The 15,976-nt window shown below is 44.6% G+C and overlaps 2 protein-coding genes across 3 annotated transcripts; one reads left to right on the top strand and one right to left on the bottom strand.

Annotated features, from left to right (window-relative positions):
• Window positions 1-731: 731 nt before the first annotated feature.
• LOC147211003 (dual specificity protein phosphatase 7-like) lies at window positions 732-5,130 on the bottom strand. Its single transcript, XM_086119988.1, has 3 exons — window positions 4,390-5,130; window positions 3,368-3,796; window positions 732-2,187 (listed from the first exon to the last, which is right to left on the bottom strand). The coding sequence occupies exons 1-3, from the start codon at window positions 4,757-4,759 to the stop codon at window positions 1,877-1,879; spliced, it is 1,110 nt and encodes a 369-aa protein (XP_085976114.1). The 5' UTR covers window positions 4,760-5,130; the 3' UTR covers window positions 732-1,876.
• Window positions 5,131-8,668: 3,538 nt separating this feature from the next.
• On the top strand, window positions 8,669-15,833 carry mrps9 (mitochondrial ribosomal protein S9). 2 transcript variants are annotated; one of them, XM_086119966.1, is made up of 11 exons: window positions 8,669-8,774; window positions 11,257-11,439; window positions 12,240-12,302; window positions 12,402-12,432; window positions 12,519-12,598; window positions 13,509-13,594; window positions 13,672-13,747; window positions 14,679-14,847; window positions 14,926-15,034; window positions 15,262-15,431; window positions 15,517-15,833. In XM_086119966.1, exons 1-11 carry the CDS (start codon window positions 8,688-8,690, stop codon window positions 15,606-15,608), a joined length of 1,146 nt encoding a protein of 381 aa, XP_085976092.1. In that variant the 5' UTR covers window positions 8,669-8,687; the 3' UTR covers window positions 15,609-15,833. The 2 variants fall into 2 exon arrangements, with proteins under 2 accessions (XP_085976092.1, XP_085976102.1); XM_086119976.1 differs by lacking the exons at window positions 8,669-8,774; window positions 11,257-11,439 and adding an exon at window positions 11,462-11,802.
• The last annotated feature ends 143 nt before the right edge of the window (window positions 15,834-15,976 follow it).

Below are 15,976 nucleotides of genomic sequence, written 5' to 3'. Positions count from 1 at the left end.
ATATTTGCCCTGTGATGCGTTGCCAGGCATGCCCTTTCATGCGCCGCAAAGTTGCTGCAAAAGTTGAAGGGGGGTGCAAACTAATACAGCATCAGCGCAGTGTGTAAGTCATTGAATCCTAAAGGGCAGCTGTTGGACAATTAATTGCCTCATACAACATAGAACAGTCCTCCTTCCTTACATGTCTTCTCCCACCTGCATAAGACTGTCGCGGAAGGGAATTTGTTGTACACTACTATGTTTCTCTTGAGTATATATACGATAACTGAGTATATTACACAGACAGGACAGAAAGAGAAAACGCTCTGCCAATAAGGCATCTCGGGTACAGAAATAGAACATTAAGATGAGGAAGAAGCAAACACAATTGACAATCATTTGTCAGATGAAGCGACGCCCAATAAACGTTTTAGTCTGAATGTAAACCGCTAACTGTTGGCTTGATGAGATGGCAAAAGGGACAAACTGCATTAAGGACAACTCATTTACCTCAGTACATTTTGTCGATAAGATTCACGGTTGCAGAAAGAGGTGAGGTCCAGAGTGCCGTCGTGCAAATATTACCAAAATGCAAAGTGAAAACGGGTCGAAAAGAAGCTACTGTATTCTATTGGCACTGGCAGAATTAAATTCAGAATAATTTAGATCTTAAGCGGAGGCATTTGTTGTCTGACAGGTATACGCAGATTGTCATGTAAGACACCCAACACAAAGAGAACACAAGAGCATAGTCAAGTAAAAATATACAATATATTTGTTATATAAACTTATACAGAATATTTTGGACATTTTAGTTCAACAGACACTATACATAAGGGTCAGAATCAAGTCACTGTTCGATCCTTCATTATTTTTGAGAAAAGGGTCCCCAGTTACAATTGACTCCATGTACATCTTGACAAACGTAGCAACCAAAACAGCCCTTTGATGCACTTGACATGATAGAGATGCCTACAAAAATCCCTGAAAAAGAGCTCTCGGTGAGGTAAGAACACGTTAGTCCAACTTTCACTCATTCTCATTAGCTCGGAGGCCCGGGGGAGGGGGGGGGGCAAAGAGATGGTTAATTGTGCGCCATCGCGTTTCCCTTCAGTGACATTGTGCCACAGAGGGAGGCGCTCCGGACACAATACGGTCAAGGATACAAAGGAAGGCGCAAAGTTGTCCGTTATTGGTTGAGGGTAAGTAATCCCGTTACACTTTTGTGAAAAGATGACAAAACCTTGGTCCAGTTCCGCAAGCTTAATTTCATGATATAAACAAGATCTGCGGTACAAGGTGGAACACGGTCATGCAAATTCAGTCGTTTGTGAGCAACGGAATGAAGAGCAGTATTACATGCTTCCAAAGGTGCTTGTGGAGTATGCAGCCACTTACAGTTACATTCCTGTTGTTAAAAGGTGTGAGTGAGAACATTCAGACTTAAAAGAGGACCCACTGCGGCGCTTTGTTTCAACCGCACAACGGCTGAACGGCCAACAGACTGAAAAAAAAAGGGACAGAAATTCAAGGCCGGATGACTGGAGTAGCTTATTTTTCCTCAGTTGCAAAACATTCTGATTGACAAAGACTATTAAGACCATTGAAGCAGCAGTCATCACTAATTCAACGAAAGCTGGTTTAAAAAAAATCAAACGAAACAAAAACAAGGAACAGTCAGAAAGCAATCTCGACAGATATATTTGGACACGTTCTGGCTAATATGGCGGTACATGACCATCTATTAAAGTCACGTACTGATGAACACATTTCTCCTCGTGTTAGGTAATAAGGCATCCGACAGCGTCTGACTCAAATATGGCTTGGGCTTGTTCTCTGCCAAAGTTGCAGAGACGTCAGGAAGCTAACAAGGTAAAACCACCACCACCATCGACGTTCAGGTCGAGTCCAGTGTGTCCAGCTGAAAGACGTTGTGATTGGTTGGCGTGGTGAAGAAGAGCTGCTCCTCGCCGGTGGAGCGGTTGTCGCAGGGACTGTGCAGGCCCAGCGTCCGCTCAAAGTCCAACAGCTGGCCCATGAAGTTAAAATTGGGGGAAATGTTGGACTTCTTTCTCTTAACAAAGTCGTAGGCGTCATTGAGCGACAGGTTGAGTCTCTGCATCAAGTAAGCCACGGTGACGGTAACCGAGCGGCTGATGCCAGCCAGACAGTGCACCAGAACGCCACACTGCTTGGACCGAGCTTCGTCTGCGAGAGGAAAACAAAGACGGCGTGTCAGCAAATTTCGCACAATCTTGAGACTCTTCTGGAATATTTTCATTCATCAACGTGACTCAAGTAGACATAAACAATCAGCTTGCTGGCACAATGACACCATTATAAGATTCGACGGAGGACGGAAAGGGCCTGAGACTGATTCTAGGAATTCATTTGCTAACAAAAAAAAAAAAGACACGCACCAAATATCCGGCAGATTCCAGACTAGCATGTGACCCTGCAATCAGAGGCGGCACAGAGTGCAAGTGCCACTTCCTTCCTGGTTCTAGCACTGAACCTCTCATGAAACCGACAAACAAGCTCTGCTTTTGAGAGCAATCGAAGTTCGAAAGCGTCACTCAAATTGGAAGCAGCTAACACAGATGACGTGCGCCTTCTCAGTACCAATATGTCCTTGTTTGAACTGTTTAACAACAATTGGCAGTCTTTGTATTTGATTACAGCAAAAACAACCACTTGTAGAGTAATATAAAAAACACCACCCTAGAACCAATTATCATTAAAAAAATAAAATTAAAAAAAAGTTGACCTCTCATGGCTGGCAACCAGTGCAGGGTGTGCATCTCCTGATTGGTCAAAGTCTAATAAAAGTATAACATTTTGTATTGCTGGCATTGTGCCAAAAACTATGTCACAATTTGGTAAACTACATACCCCCTCCACACACACACACAATTTTACACTATACAGGTGTGGGTGTTATTTTTTCCCCGAATGATTGCCCACTCTTAAGTACTGAAAATGGCTCTTTGACAATACCATGTTAATCACATCCCGTTTTTGGGGTCCCCTAAAAATTCAGCATTTTGGAGATACAACAGTTAAGCCCACCGTCAGCGCGATGAAACTTATTGCATGTCTATGCGAGACGCATACTGCGCGAGCCATTATCGTGCTGAAGATCGTTTTTCAATGTATTATGCAGTTCAAGTATACTCTGGATTCCACTCAGGAAAAAAAAACCTAACCAATGAACCGTGCAAGGATAAACAACAGTGTGGGAATTTCACAGCTGATAAGGAGTGAGGTCACCGAGATCGATCCAGTCGACGCACATGTAACACCACAAAAGCTCATGTCACTGTGATAATAAACAAAAGCAAAATAGAACATCTTGGTGGAAGGGGTGAAAGTGCATATGCACACTCACCTATAAATGATATGGCCTCTGGGAAGAACTGGGATAGATTTTGACTCCAGTGATCTGAAATAGGGATCTGTTTATACCTGAAACGCCCCTCATGTTCGAACATGTTGGGGAGATTGGGTGTGACGTTCAGGATGTACTTAATGTTGTATTGGCCCAGCACATCAAGGTTGGTCGAGTCTTTGGCACAGCCCAGGTAAAGGTAAGGCAGGATCTGAACCGGGAAGGCTGGCTGATTTCCGGGGAGGGGGCTCTCCTCTGACTCAGTGGCGCTGCTGGGTTCTCGGTCAGATTCCCCATCTGAACAGTCAGAGCTGATCCGCAAATTTCCAAAACCCAGAAAGGAGAGCGGAGGAGAGGAGCTAGGACAGGAGCTGTCGAGGAGCGTCTCACAGTGTTCTGGGTACTCGGTGTGGAATTTTACAAAGCCACCTGGAGAGTAACACAGACAACACAAATTGAAAAAAAAACAGCTTCCTGGTTTAGAGAATCAACATCATTATGTCATATCAGTGAAGAATGTGCGGCATTGCAGTGAAGTGGTATACTACACAAGTCGATCCGGTTCCACGAACAGACCATTCATGAAATGCATGCCTGCTGCAGCAAAGCAAAACACAACGTAGCCATTTTGGAATTTTAATTGATCATTTCAATGACATACTAAGAACTTTCAAACCTAGAAAACAAGCACAAGCTAAACTATCGGGGTTTTACGAGGGGACCAATCCAACCACAACGACTGTATATACAGTGTTAATAAAAACAGGAATAGCCTTTTTCAAAAGTTTAAACGTGCAGCACCGCTTTCGACGTCTCTTCAAGCACAACAAGAACCAAAAACAAATCAGCCTTCGCGTTAATGACGCAAAACTATTACTACGACTAGTTTGATGTGAGTGACATAAAGCGTGTTTGCATTTTCAAGTAAACACGACTTAACTCTGCACGGCACGGTTCAGTACACACAGCTCGAGTTCACGACATGTTAGCTATCGCTCCAAGTAACTTATTTCGACACATACCCTCCAGGTAGTGCGCTTTACAGCCGTCCTCGCGGAGTTTTTGGAGAAGCAAAGCCAAAACGGACGACGGGGGGCCGCTGTCCGACCAACTGACGGTGCTCTCGTCGTACAGAACCACCGTGTCCGTTTGACATCTCCGCGTGAAACTCTCTTTGTCCTCGTGGTTGGGAATGATGGTCCGAATGGGGATGTTGCCCTTCTTGAACCTGCGGAGCATCAGGCCCGGGATGGCCACGCTGATAGCGCCCTCAATGTGAGACGACTCGTACAGCTCGTGTGCGCGGCAGTCGAGCAGGAGGACCGAAGAGGCGCCCGAGTCCAACTCCACTTGCAGCCATTCCACGCTCTTGCTCGCCGTCACATCAGACATATCGCGCTTGGTGTCGAGCTCGGGTCGCAGCGGCGGCTTTCCTTTTACATGCTCCGAGTTCCCCGCGGCGACGCACTACATTTTACCCGCAAACAGGGAGCCCCGCGACCGCGACGAGGGTTCGGCTTGGCGCATGAGCTGAGCGGAGAGCTTTCCCCTTTTTTTCCGCTTCGCCCTTCCCATCAAGCGGGGAGAATGAGCCTTCCACAAATGCACCGGCGGCGAGGCGAATCCGCTTTCACGCACGCACGGTATTCCACCTTGAAACGTGAATTATTTCAAAGCGAAAAAAAGTGTTGGTCAACTTCAGCCCTGCATCGTACTACAATTGGGGGTTTCTCATTCCGATGCACGACAGCATGAGCGAGCCACTCCGGTGGGAGGAGTTTGCTCCGGATGACTCGAAAGTCGTAGCAGGCGTTAGCGGGCGGAAGTTAGGTAACAAACGATCATGTCTTAGTCACCTTAAAAGAACTTTCTGCCTTCTCATTTCACCCGTGTCCATTTTAAGTGGACATTGTTGAATTGTCTCTGCTAATTGCCATCCAAGCATACAGTATGTATATATCCAGTCAAACACGAAGCGGTACTACTTTGGGTCATGCACATTGTACCTGTCTAAAATATTACAAATAATAATAAATTATACTCTAGTCTATTCTCTGGGATCTGGACCGAAAGAGAAAACTTACAGCGTCGCTGGGAGACTGGTTGCACTCCCAGCTTTGCGGCAGTACGAATGTAAATAGTATTTAAAGGCAAGTTTTGTGTACATTATTTCTTTAGTCATTGTTTTAGTTGTTTCATTATTGTCTTTTATTCAGTTTGCAAAGCTTGGTTTTGATGTGACACCGTGATTGTGCATGACATGTTGACTAATGGGTGGCCCAGTAGTCCAGTGGTTAGGCCGTCGACTTCACAGTGCAGAGGTACCGGGTTCAATTCCAGTTCCGGCCTCCCTGTGTGGAGTTTGCATGTTCTGAGTTTTCATGTTCTCCCCGGGCCTGCGTGGGTTTTCTCCGGGTACTCCGGTTTCCTCCCACATTCCAAAAAAACATGCATGGCAGGCTGATTAGACACTCTAAATCAGGGATGCCCAACCAGTCGACCGCGGGCTGATCCCAAGTCGACCCGCGAGGTGTGTTGAAAAAACAAAGTCTTTTTTTTTTTTAATGACATGACAGGAAGTCAGTGTCACCAAACTTAGCAACTTTGACACTATATTCATTCATTCATCTTCCGAACCGCTTTATCCTCACTTGGGTCGCGGGGGGAGCTGGAGCCCATCCCAGCTGCCTTCGGGCAGTAGGCGGGGGACACCCCTAATTGGTTGCCAGCCAATCACAGGGCACACAGAGACAAACAACCATGCACGCACACACTCACACCTAGGGACAATTTAGAGTGTTCAATCAGCCTGCCACGCATGTTTTTGGAATGTGGGAGGAAACCGGAGGACCCGGAGAAAACCCACGCAGGCCCGGGGAGAACATGCAAACTCCACACAGAGAGGCCGGAGCTGGAATTGAACCTGGTACCCCTGCACTGTGAAGTTGACGTGCTAACCACTGGACTACCGGGCCGCCACTTTGACACTATATTTAGTGAGTATTCAGATCCTTTCCAGCGACTTTTTTTTTTCAAAAAAGTGACGAGTAACAATCTAGCGACTTTTTCTGGTGTTATTGGAGACCTTTGGAGTCTGTGTGGTGAAAGCACGTTGTGCTCAATGAGCAGCGCTGGGAGCTGTTGTGGTCCCTCCCCCAAATGAAGCCGCTGCTGGCTGATCGCGTCAGGTTTACAATCGGGGCTGAATGTAAATGTAAAACTTTTCTTTGTCTGAAATACATTTAAAAAACATCAACAAATAAAATTTACAAAAGAAAAAAAGATCAGGGACCCCCCCCCCCCCCCCCCCAGTAAATCACACGCACTGATGACATAATTGAGCGACGTTTAGGACAGCCAATAGCTACTTTCCTTACCGATGAGTTGGAAACGCTGCTGGAAATTGACCGCTGCTAACAGTAGCGAGCAGCTAGCGATTATAGCGGTTCTTTGACTGGTTCAATGCGGCTCCCGGGCTTTCACATGACAAGCGTTGAAAATGCCTCGGTGCTGGCAATACCATTCAAACAACGGCGCTAAATACACAGGACGCACTGCGTCAGCCTATCGTCAATCCCGTTACTTGATTGACACAGAGGGCAACCAATCAGATGACTGAATCACCACTCACGCGCAAACATCGGCGCTAAACACGAAGAAAGTCAGCGAATGTGTGTACGTGTTTGTGTGTGTACACACCAGGGGTGAGGATATTTTTAATGCTTTCATGGGATTTGTTAGCGGGACAAAACAGTGGCTTTTAGATTTATCTTTCCTCACTGATCTCACTGGCCAGCTCAATGAATTGAATTTAGAGCTGCAGGGTAGGGGTAAAGATGTAGTCAACATGATGAGTTCAGTGAGCACATTTAAAAGCAAGCTAAAGCTGATGTCCAGCTGTGTCTTGGTAACCTGTGCAACTTCCCTCACATGCAAGCAGAACGTCAAGGGAAAGGTGTGACACAGTTTGACAGTGCACGTTATGAGGAGCATGTTCAGAGCATCTCGTCAGAGTTTGAGAGGTATTTTACTGACTTTGCATCCATCGAGCCAATAGTCAGCTATATGTGTTGTCCATTTGGTGCAAATATTGACGTTGGTGACATTGTTGCCAAAGTCAAATCACTTTTCGACTTTGAAAGCCCCACTCTTGAGGATGAGAATCTGAGATTGTAAAATGACATTGGGATCAAAGACAGCCCACTGAGGTAGGAAGTGATTTCCTTTTGTGTGTGTGTGTGTGTGTGTGTGTGTGTGTGTGTGTGTGTGTGTGTGTGTGTGTGTGTGTGTGTGTGTGTGTGTGTGTGTGTGTGCGGGCGCGCGCGCGTGCCGGTAAAGGTAGATCCCGGGAGGTTAGTTGATCGAAAAGTAGATCTTCGATCCAAAAAGTTTGGGCACCCCTGGCGTAGATGGTTGTTCGTCTCTGTGTGCCCTGCGATTGGCTGGCAACCGATTCAGAGTCCCCCCCCCCCCCCCCTACTGCCCGAAGACAGCTGGGTAGGCTCCAGCATCCCCGCGACCCTAGTAAGGATAAAGCTGTTCGGGAAATGAATGAATGAATGAATGTTGACTAATGAATTGCCTGCCCTTGTGTGGGGTCTCTCAAAACGTAAGCAAGATATTTGAAAACCAAAAAATACCAACATAATAACAATCATAATCAATAACTATAATAATAATAATACTTTGTGCGCCCGCTGTAACTATTACGTACGCACGGGCAACTAGTTTTGGGAATGAACTACTACTTCGTGCACAAAATGGTAAGAAAATGCGCACAAAATAAGTGTTTGTGCATGAAGTAGTCGCAGCTTCTTGTGGCTCACTCGAAGAACATCGAATGCACCGTTTTTCAAAGTTGAAAGGTCGAAGGAAAGCTACATAAGGACAAGGAGAGCGTGATCAACTTTTACTTTACGTTTGGGATGAGTAACGAGGACATCATGAAAAGCTTGGCATTGCAAGGAGTCATTATCGCTGAGAGACATTTGAATAGGCTGGTGAGAGCCTGACCGGCGGACGTACGACTTGGACGCCAGATCGATTTTATTGTTCAGCAACTGCAACGCTCTGGGAGGGATCATGGTTACTGGTGGATGTATACAAAATAAAAATATTTTTTCATAATATCACGACTTAATGTCGGTATAAAATAAAAACACCAGATGCAATAATTTGTGGGGGTTTGAAGGCACTGACTGCATTTGATGAGAACATTGCCCCCACCAGTGTGGTCGTCTTAAGGCACGTCAGGCTGATGTATCTTTTCCTAGGTCACGACATGATAACTTCCGCTATGACGTCATTTTAGCCAGCCATCATGGCGGCGCCGTGTACGCGAACACTCGGCTATTTTCTCACAAAATATGGAACATACAGTTCAAGTGTATATGGAGTCTCATCACAGGTGAGTCTGTTTTGTAAGGAATATTTACCCCACTTGGGCAAATTAAAACAGAGACAAGAATAGAGCGGTGATGCCCTTGAGCTAGCATCTTCTTGCTCCTGACACAGTTGAAGTGTTTGACATCCCCCCTGAAGTCCCATTCGATATAATGAGTGTGCCATTTTGCAACGCTGCTTGAATGTTAAGTGAGCAGAGGTTATCCCCGGTGTTGTGATACTTCCCGCGATGCATATCGAAAGGAGTGTATAACAAGACGCCCACTGGAAAAATCAAATGTACAGTATACCATGATGTATTGCGCCGATTCGGAAATCTGATTTTGTCTTAAGTTAATTCTTTAAACGGGGTCACTCATGGTGTAGTGGTACACTCACCTGACTTGTGTGCGGGCAGCGTGGAATCGATTTCCACTCGGTGACGATGTAGGTGTGAATGGTTGTTCTCTACATGTGCCCTGCGACTGACTGGCGACCAGTTCAGGGTGTGGTCGACCTTGCGCCCAAGTCAGCTGGGATAAGCTCCAGCACCCCCCCCCCCCCCCCCCCCTGTTACCCTATACAGGACGAGAGGTGTTAAAATGGATGGATTGATGGACTTTGTAAAATGATTTAAGGACTAGGGCAGTCTTCCTCAACTGGCGGACCACGATCCACGACCGGACCGCCGCCCTCCTCTGTCCGGACCTTCGGCAAATTGTATAAAATAAAAAATTATAAAGTGATTTTTACGTTATACATTTTATATTTTTGGACTATAATCTGCGCATTACCGTGATCGCTTGTTAAAATTATCCGTTGTATTCTTTGCGTGCACTAACAGATGTAATGCACAGGACCGCAGCAGCGCGACTTTGTGTGTATAATGTTTGACTAACTGGAGACCCTGGCTTAGCAGGGCATGTCGGCGATAACGATGCGCTGATTGGCTCCTCTGAACTTAAGGTGTGCCCATACATAAGCGTCAGCACGCGTCTATCCCAATATACACGCATTCAAAATGGATCATTGTGTCAGGAAACAGACGCATGCGCGACGCCACAGTGTACTCACAGCTTCAGCCCAGGAGAGCCGCACACAAACAATTAGACAAAACGAATCGCGGGAGGTTTCGATTGTGTGCAGTTCTGCTCCCGTCTACCCGGGGATCTTTGCAGCTGTTTAACAATAGAACACCGCAACATGGTAAATGAACATCACAATGGCGTCCTCAAATAATATTTGCATGCCTCAGACATTGCATTCACCTATAGTGGATGAACAGCACTGCACATTCCTGTGCTCCCTTGTGTCAGTATTTAAAATGGTTCTTAACTCCTCTTCTGATATATTTTTTAAGTGATTTCAGAGGGGATGTGAAAAGGGGAATTGTACAAATGAAAAGGATATTTTTGTTTTCATGTTTAGTATTTATTTTGGTAAAATTAGTGTTTTGTTTTTGTTAAATTAAGGGACAAAAAGACAACTACTGTTTAACAAAGTTAAAGTAAAAATGTCTTATTTCCCTAAAAGGGCTATTTCTATTATTAAGCAGGCACAACTTAACAAAATAAAAGAGTTCCTGTGCCTCAACACAACACCTCTCATTATTTGCTGTGTACTGGCAAAGTGAATAATTGTTATTTTCATGCACCCCGTTATTGGTTGGTTGTGAGGAGTGTTGATTTGTATGAGCTTGGCTTAACCATACTAAATGGGCATATAGCCCTGCTCCCCATGACCGCCGTGCATGGGATCGGACCTTGGTCTTATTAAAAAAAAAAAAAAGTGGACCTACAGCATTTCTAGTTGAGGACCACTGGACTAGGGTTTGTTGTGAAATGGTGTTGCTGATTCTGATTTTGAGTAGCGTTTGCGTCAATTAGTTGAATGGTGCAATGTAACATTTCCAATGGGCTCGCTTCACCATGCAATGGATGCTCAATTTGAGATTCCTGTCTCATGACCTGATTGGAATGGAGAATCACTTCCACCATTTGATCTTCTCTTGTGGGGTTGTGGGGTTCAAGGTCTTCCAGAACGTTCGTACATGGCCATCTTAAACAGTTCCGTCTGCTTCAAACTTATCTTTGATGCCAGTAATGAAACATCACGTTGGTTGAGCCAAATTAAATTGTTGTTTAAAATGTCTTTGCACTTCCGTGATGTGTTTATACTTCCATTAGAGTAATTTTCTTGCACATGAAACAAAAACAAAATACATGAATAACTTGCAGTCCAAGCGTGAGTACTTTTTTGGGTGGGCACACCCTGTTCACTGAAGTAGTCATCTTAATTTGCTTTGTGTGAGTTCTTATCAATCATATTAATCAACCTAAATCCTCATTTCGTCTTGAGCAGGGTGCTTCTACATCTTTTTACCAGTTCAATATTTCTGTTCGAACATTGTGCTTCTACAGCCCCCCCCCCCCACTCACTTCAGTAATTCCATGAGAACATTGTAAAACTAAACCTCCGTTTGTTCTTGTTGTCTTTTCCTCCTCTAGGTAGTCAGGAGACGGATATGTACAAGTGCTGTCATGCACAGGAAGAACCTGGCTGCCGCTGGCCCCGAAAAGTTCACGATGGAGTTTATCGAGAAGCAGGTGGAGGACTTCAATATCGGCAAGCGGCACCTGGCCAACATGATGGGAGAGGACCCTGACAATTTCACTCAAGAGGACATAGATGTAAGAATTGAAGCTTTGGGGAACGTTTGAACATCAATTTGAATAGATTTATGGTTTAGATCAGCAGCTCTTCAACCTTTTGCACACAGTTCATGTCCAAGTACAAGGCACGAATTTGCCCCTCATTAGAACACATTGCACAACAAAACTGAGACTCAAAGATTTTTCTAAGATTTTCATAGTCGAAAGAAACAGTGTCCAACGTCTTCAGGTGTGATGGTGAAAGGATGGCGCTCATTGTCGTCATCTTGTGTGACGCCGACGACTCTTTTCTGGTCTGAAACCCCAATGCCACGTGGTGTGCCTCAATTGTTCAGTTTGCGCTCTTTTGGGAATTGCTGCCATATTGTGGAGGGGACACAGGTGTGACTTCATCTCTTGTTGCCTTTTCCCACTTTTTATCTAGTAACCTCTCACTTTTGGCGACCTTTCTTTGCATCTTGGCCACGCTTGCGCCCCCGTGAGCCGTTCTTTCTCTTCCCCCGTTGACAAGCTGAAATCTTAACAATCCGCCCGCACACCACCTCTTCACTCATCCACCTAGCCAAAAAGCAGAAAAGAGCATCTGTTGGTCGATCAGTGTGTGCGCATGCACACTTGCTGAACTTTGGGTGAATTGTTGGACATACTGTCCGAGTTCTGCTTGCTGTCCACGCTGCCCCACAAGCTCACCTTTCCTTGAACCAGTGGGTAGCTTGTAGTTTAGCCTCCCCTACTCTCAACACCATCTGTTACCACGACCTCTGTTATTCTCAGCTGTCCTCATTGTCATTACCTGCCTTTTTCATTTTCTTCTAAAGAGGAGCATCGCCTACCTCTTCCCCTCTGGCTTGTTTGAGAAGAAGGCACGACCCCTCATGAAGGTAAAGATAGTGACTGAACATATGTTGTTGTTCATGCATGAAGGTTCATCTTTTTCAAAACCTCTTTTTTGGCACGTTACATTGTCCTTTCTTCATCAGCATCCGGAGGAAATCTTCCCAAAGCAGCGAGGTACATAATGTTGACCTTCTCATTTTTGTTGTTTTTTTTTAACTGGGCGCTCTCTGGAACTAACATTGTCTTTTCTCTTCTGGCAGCTGTCCAATGGGGGATGGACGGACGGCCATTCCACTTCCTGTTTTATACGGGAAAACAAGCTTATTACACCTTGATGCACGTGAGTTTGTCATAAGTTACGTTTATGCCAATCGACTGTATACACGCACCATTTCTGCGTTTGGGGTACGACGGTGTGATAACATCCGGTCACTCTGCTAATGCCTAGCCATAACATTGATGGCATCAAACTCTTCAAAATATACTTACTGTCTCTTGGAATGACACCATGTTACTCTAATTGACGTATTACTTTTGCAATTTTCCCACTAATGCCAGTGTCGGTGAAGTACTGTATCTGATTTAATGAACCGGTCATTCACTATACATGCAGGTCTGTATGTACGAGCGGGACGGAGACGAAGTACCTCTTACACAAAGCCACATTCACACACATTTAAAGAATGGGGTTATGTTTCCTTCAGAATGTGTCTTGGTAGTTTGAAACAGGCCAAGACTGGAAACACGTAAGCCGCCGGCCGGACCTTTGGTTTTAATGTGCTGCCGTGCATATGATCCATGAGTCCCCTTGAGTAATCCTGAACAGGCTTACTTTACCCCCCCCCCCCCCCCCCCTCAAATTTTTAAAAAATTGGTTAGTCAACAAAATGATGCAGAATTCTGAAATTTGTTAAGTACAAATGGAGACAAAATGGAGTGCTGCATAGTCTTAACTAGTTTGTTGTCTGAAGATGAACATGTCTTCACCTGTGCTATTTGTTACATGGCATTGAAACAATTCTTTTGATTAGTTGTGGAGGTGTAGATGGTGACACAACTGTAGTATGATGTAATCACAGTTCACTCGGTAATTGTGCACTATCTGTGAATATAAGTGGCAAAAAATGGTGTGAATTGCCTTGCAGGTCATAATCATTTATAAATTGACAGACAAGACTTTAGGCCTGCTGTGGATAGCGATTTAAAAACTCCCTTACCCTGAGTGTGTTTACGTCCCTCAATGTTTTTAGGACACACAGAGTAAAATCCTCGACATCGAGAAGCATCAGGATCGTCTGCGAGCCAAAGGACTCTTCTCCCAGGATGTCAAGGGGATGTGGGTGCACAAATTGCGTTTGAGGACTCAGGAGGTGCGTCGTTATGATTCTAATAGCATTGTCTACCTCTCATTAGCGCCCTCAGCACAAGCAGGTGGCTCCTGAAGGAGGAGCTGGAGGAGCTGCTGGTCGAGCCCATTTCTCTTCAAGATGTAAGTGATTCCAAACAGACACAGCATTTTTAGTTTATTGGCCTATAGTCCACAACAACACACACCTTTGAAGTCACTTAATTAACCGTTCACATCGGTCAACACGTTTTTACTCAATTTTTTAAATCAGAGATGCAAATAAACTTTTCCACATTTATTTTCTTGCACTGATTCTTAACATGCCCTTGTTTTTTTTCTCGATCACATCGGGTTTTCATAACAATAATAATAATAATGATAATAATATAGCAATAATACAACGTGCAATATTTAATAATATTCATAAATTAAGGTTTAGATTCAGTAACAGGTCAAATTTTTTTCTGAAATGTCATAGCTATAAATTTCAACACACGGTAAAATATAAATAAAGTTTGATTGATTGATATGTGTTGCGCAAGCCTTTTCTCGGTCAAACAAATCATGAAAATACCTTAAAAACCTGATGTGTTGGAAAAAAGTAAATACGTGTTTTTAACAGCATCAAAATTACTTTGAGGGACACAGGCGTCTTCGATTTAAATTGTTGTTGACTGGTGTAATTGATTTTAGGGACTCGAGGCAAAATGTGATGGCAAAGTATACCTCACAGTCTATTGGGGAGAAACTTCGGGACAGGAGCAAAAGTTTTATTTTTACTGTGCACATTGGGCGTTCAAAGACCCAACAGAACATCACAAATGCAGGTGAAAAAACACCATTTGACAATTCAAGCTAAAAGTACCAAAATACCAAAAAGATGGCACCAAAGGATCACTTTTTTTTCCTTTGCTTTGTCCTGAGCAAGGGTACTTGTTTTTTTTCAACACACAAACTTTTTTTTTTTTTTAACCCTGTACATCTGGGTGGACGGGGAATATTAATAATGGCATCAGAACACAAGAGACCTCAAAGCACCTGTGTGATGCCCGGCTGGTTTTTATCATTTCAGTACACTCGCTTTCTCCAGCTCATGGAGCGGCTGCTGTCTCTGCCGTACTGCGCCATGGAGGAGCAGTTTGTTCTCAGTTATCGCCAACGACTCGAATCTCAGTCCATGAAGCGGACTGTCCCATCCTTGGAGAAGGATGAAAAGGGCATGGCTTTTATCACCTCCCAAGGTAGATGCAGACTTTTTTTTCTCACTTCTGTTGCGCTGTCATGTGAAAAAATGTGACAGTCTTTGTCTTGACTCTCAGGACGAAGAAAGACATCAAACGCCTCCGTGGTTCTGAGAGATGGTGGCTCTGGAAGTGTCAACATTAATGGGCAGAACTACACCCAGTACTTCTCTGTGCTACAAGACAGGTTGGCGAGTGCTTTTTTTTTTTTTTTTTCTTAAACAGTTTTTGCTCTCACCGCTCACTGTGTCTTTATCTCCTTGATGTGAATGAATTACACAGTTGAAAGGGTTCGTGTCAGCAGCCTCACATGCTCCACCAGGAATTTAAACATTCTGGGAATGTTTCACTTCATTGTATATGATTGTGTTGACTCCTCCTCACGCTTATCCTCCCTCGGTTTTGTGTGCACAGAGAACAGCTAATGTTCCCCCTCCAGTTTATGGGCATGCTGGGACGCTTTGACGTGAAGAGCACCGTGAGCGGTGGTGGGCGGTCCAGCCAGGCGGGGGCACTGCGACTTGCCATCTCTCGGGCCCTGTGCAGCTTTCTCTCTGAGAGAGATGTGGAGATCATGAGGCAAGGTGGGCATGCCAGCCAGCTGCTTTTTGCCACCTCAGAGTGTAGCTGTCAATCGTTGGAGTTCTTTTTTTCCCCTTTATTTGCCAGCTGGTCTTCTGACTCCTGATCCCAGAATGAGGGAGAGGAAGAAGCCGGGTCAGGAAGGCGCCAGGAAGAAATTCACCTGGAAGAAACGCTGAGGATGATCCCACCAGAGCTCATGCAATAATGACCTATTTTCATGTGGATACTCTACAAATGGAACTGAGATTGTCTCCGATTCAGAAAACTTTATCGTGGATGCCACATTTGGTACTCAGCCATGAGGTGCTTCTGTCCAGAACGACTGAACAAGTTGGATTATATTCATTCGTAAATGAATACATATCCATAACTGCTCATCATTACAAAAAAACCTGATTACATCTCTTGTGTCACCGAAAAATGATTCAGCTTGAGCTCCATGGTGAAGCCTGTGTCAACATGAGACTTTCGGTGTGGAATTTACATTTGTATGTCTGGCGGTCTGGTTCTACATGAATATGCTAACTTTATTGCAATAGTCAAA

The sequence above is a fragment of the Hippocampus guttulatus genome, chromosome 1 (genome assembly GCF_054856545.1).
Source record: "Hippocampus guttulatus isolate MCC_2025c chromosome 1, RoL_Hgut_1.0, whole genome shotgun sequence".
Taxonomy (NCBI): Eukaryota; Metazoa; Chordata; class Actinopteri; order Syngnathiformes; family Syngnathidae; genus Hippocampus; species Hippocampus guttulatus.
The sequence above is the reverse complement of the archived record's forward strand: the minus strand, read 5'-3'. Positions and strand labels throughout refer to the sequence as shown.

What these genes read in the sequence shown, in the direction of transcription:
- LOC147211003 (XM_086119988.1), bottom strand. Translation starts at nt 4,759, where the DNA reads ATGTCTGATGTGACGGCGAGCAAGAGCGTGGAATGGCTGCAAGTGGAG. An exon ending in TAAAGCGCACTACCTGGAGG is followed by an intron (nt 3,797 to 4,389) that starts GTATGTGTCGAA and finishes GTTACTCTCCAG; the next exon opens with GTGGCTTTGTAAAATTCCAC. An exon ending in AGAGGCCATATCATTTATAG is followed by an intron (nt 2,188 to 3,367) that starts GTGAGTGTGCAT and finishes TTCCTCTCGCAG; the next exon opens with ACGAAGCTCGGTCCAAGCAG.
- mrps9 (XM_086119966.1), top strand. Translation starts at nt 8,688, where the DNA reads ATGGCGGCGCCGTGTACGCGAACACTCGGCTATTTTCTCACAAAATAT. An exon ending in AGGCACGACCCCTCATGAAG is followed by an intron (nt 12,303 to 12,401) that starts GTAAAGATAGTG and finishes TTTCTTCATCAG; the next exon opens with CATCCGGAGGAAATCTTCCC. An exon ending in TGTGGAGATCATGAGGCAAG is followed by an intron (nt 15,432 to 15,516) that starts GTGGGCATGCCA and finishes TTTATTTGCCAG; the next exon opens with CTGGTCTTCTGACTCCTGAT.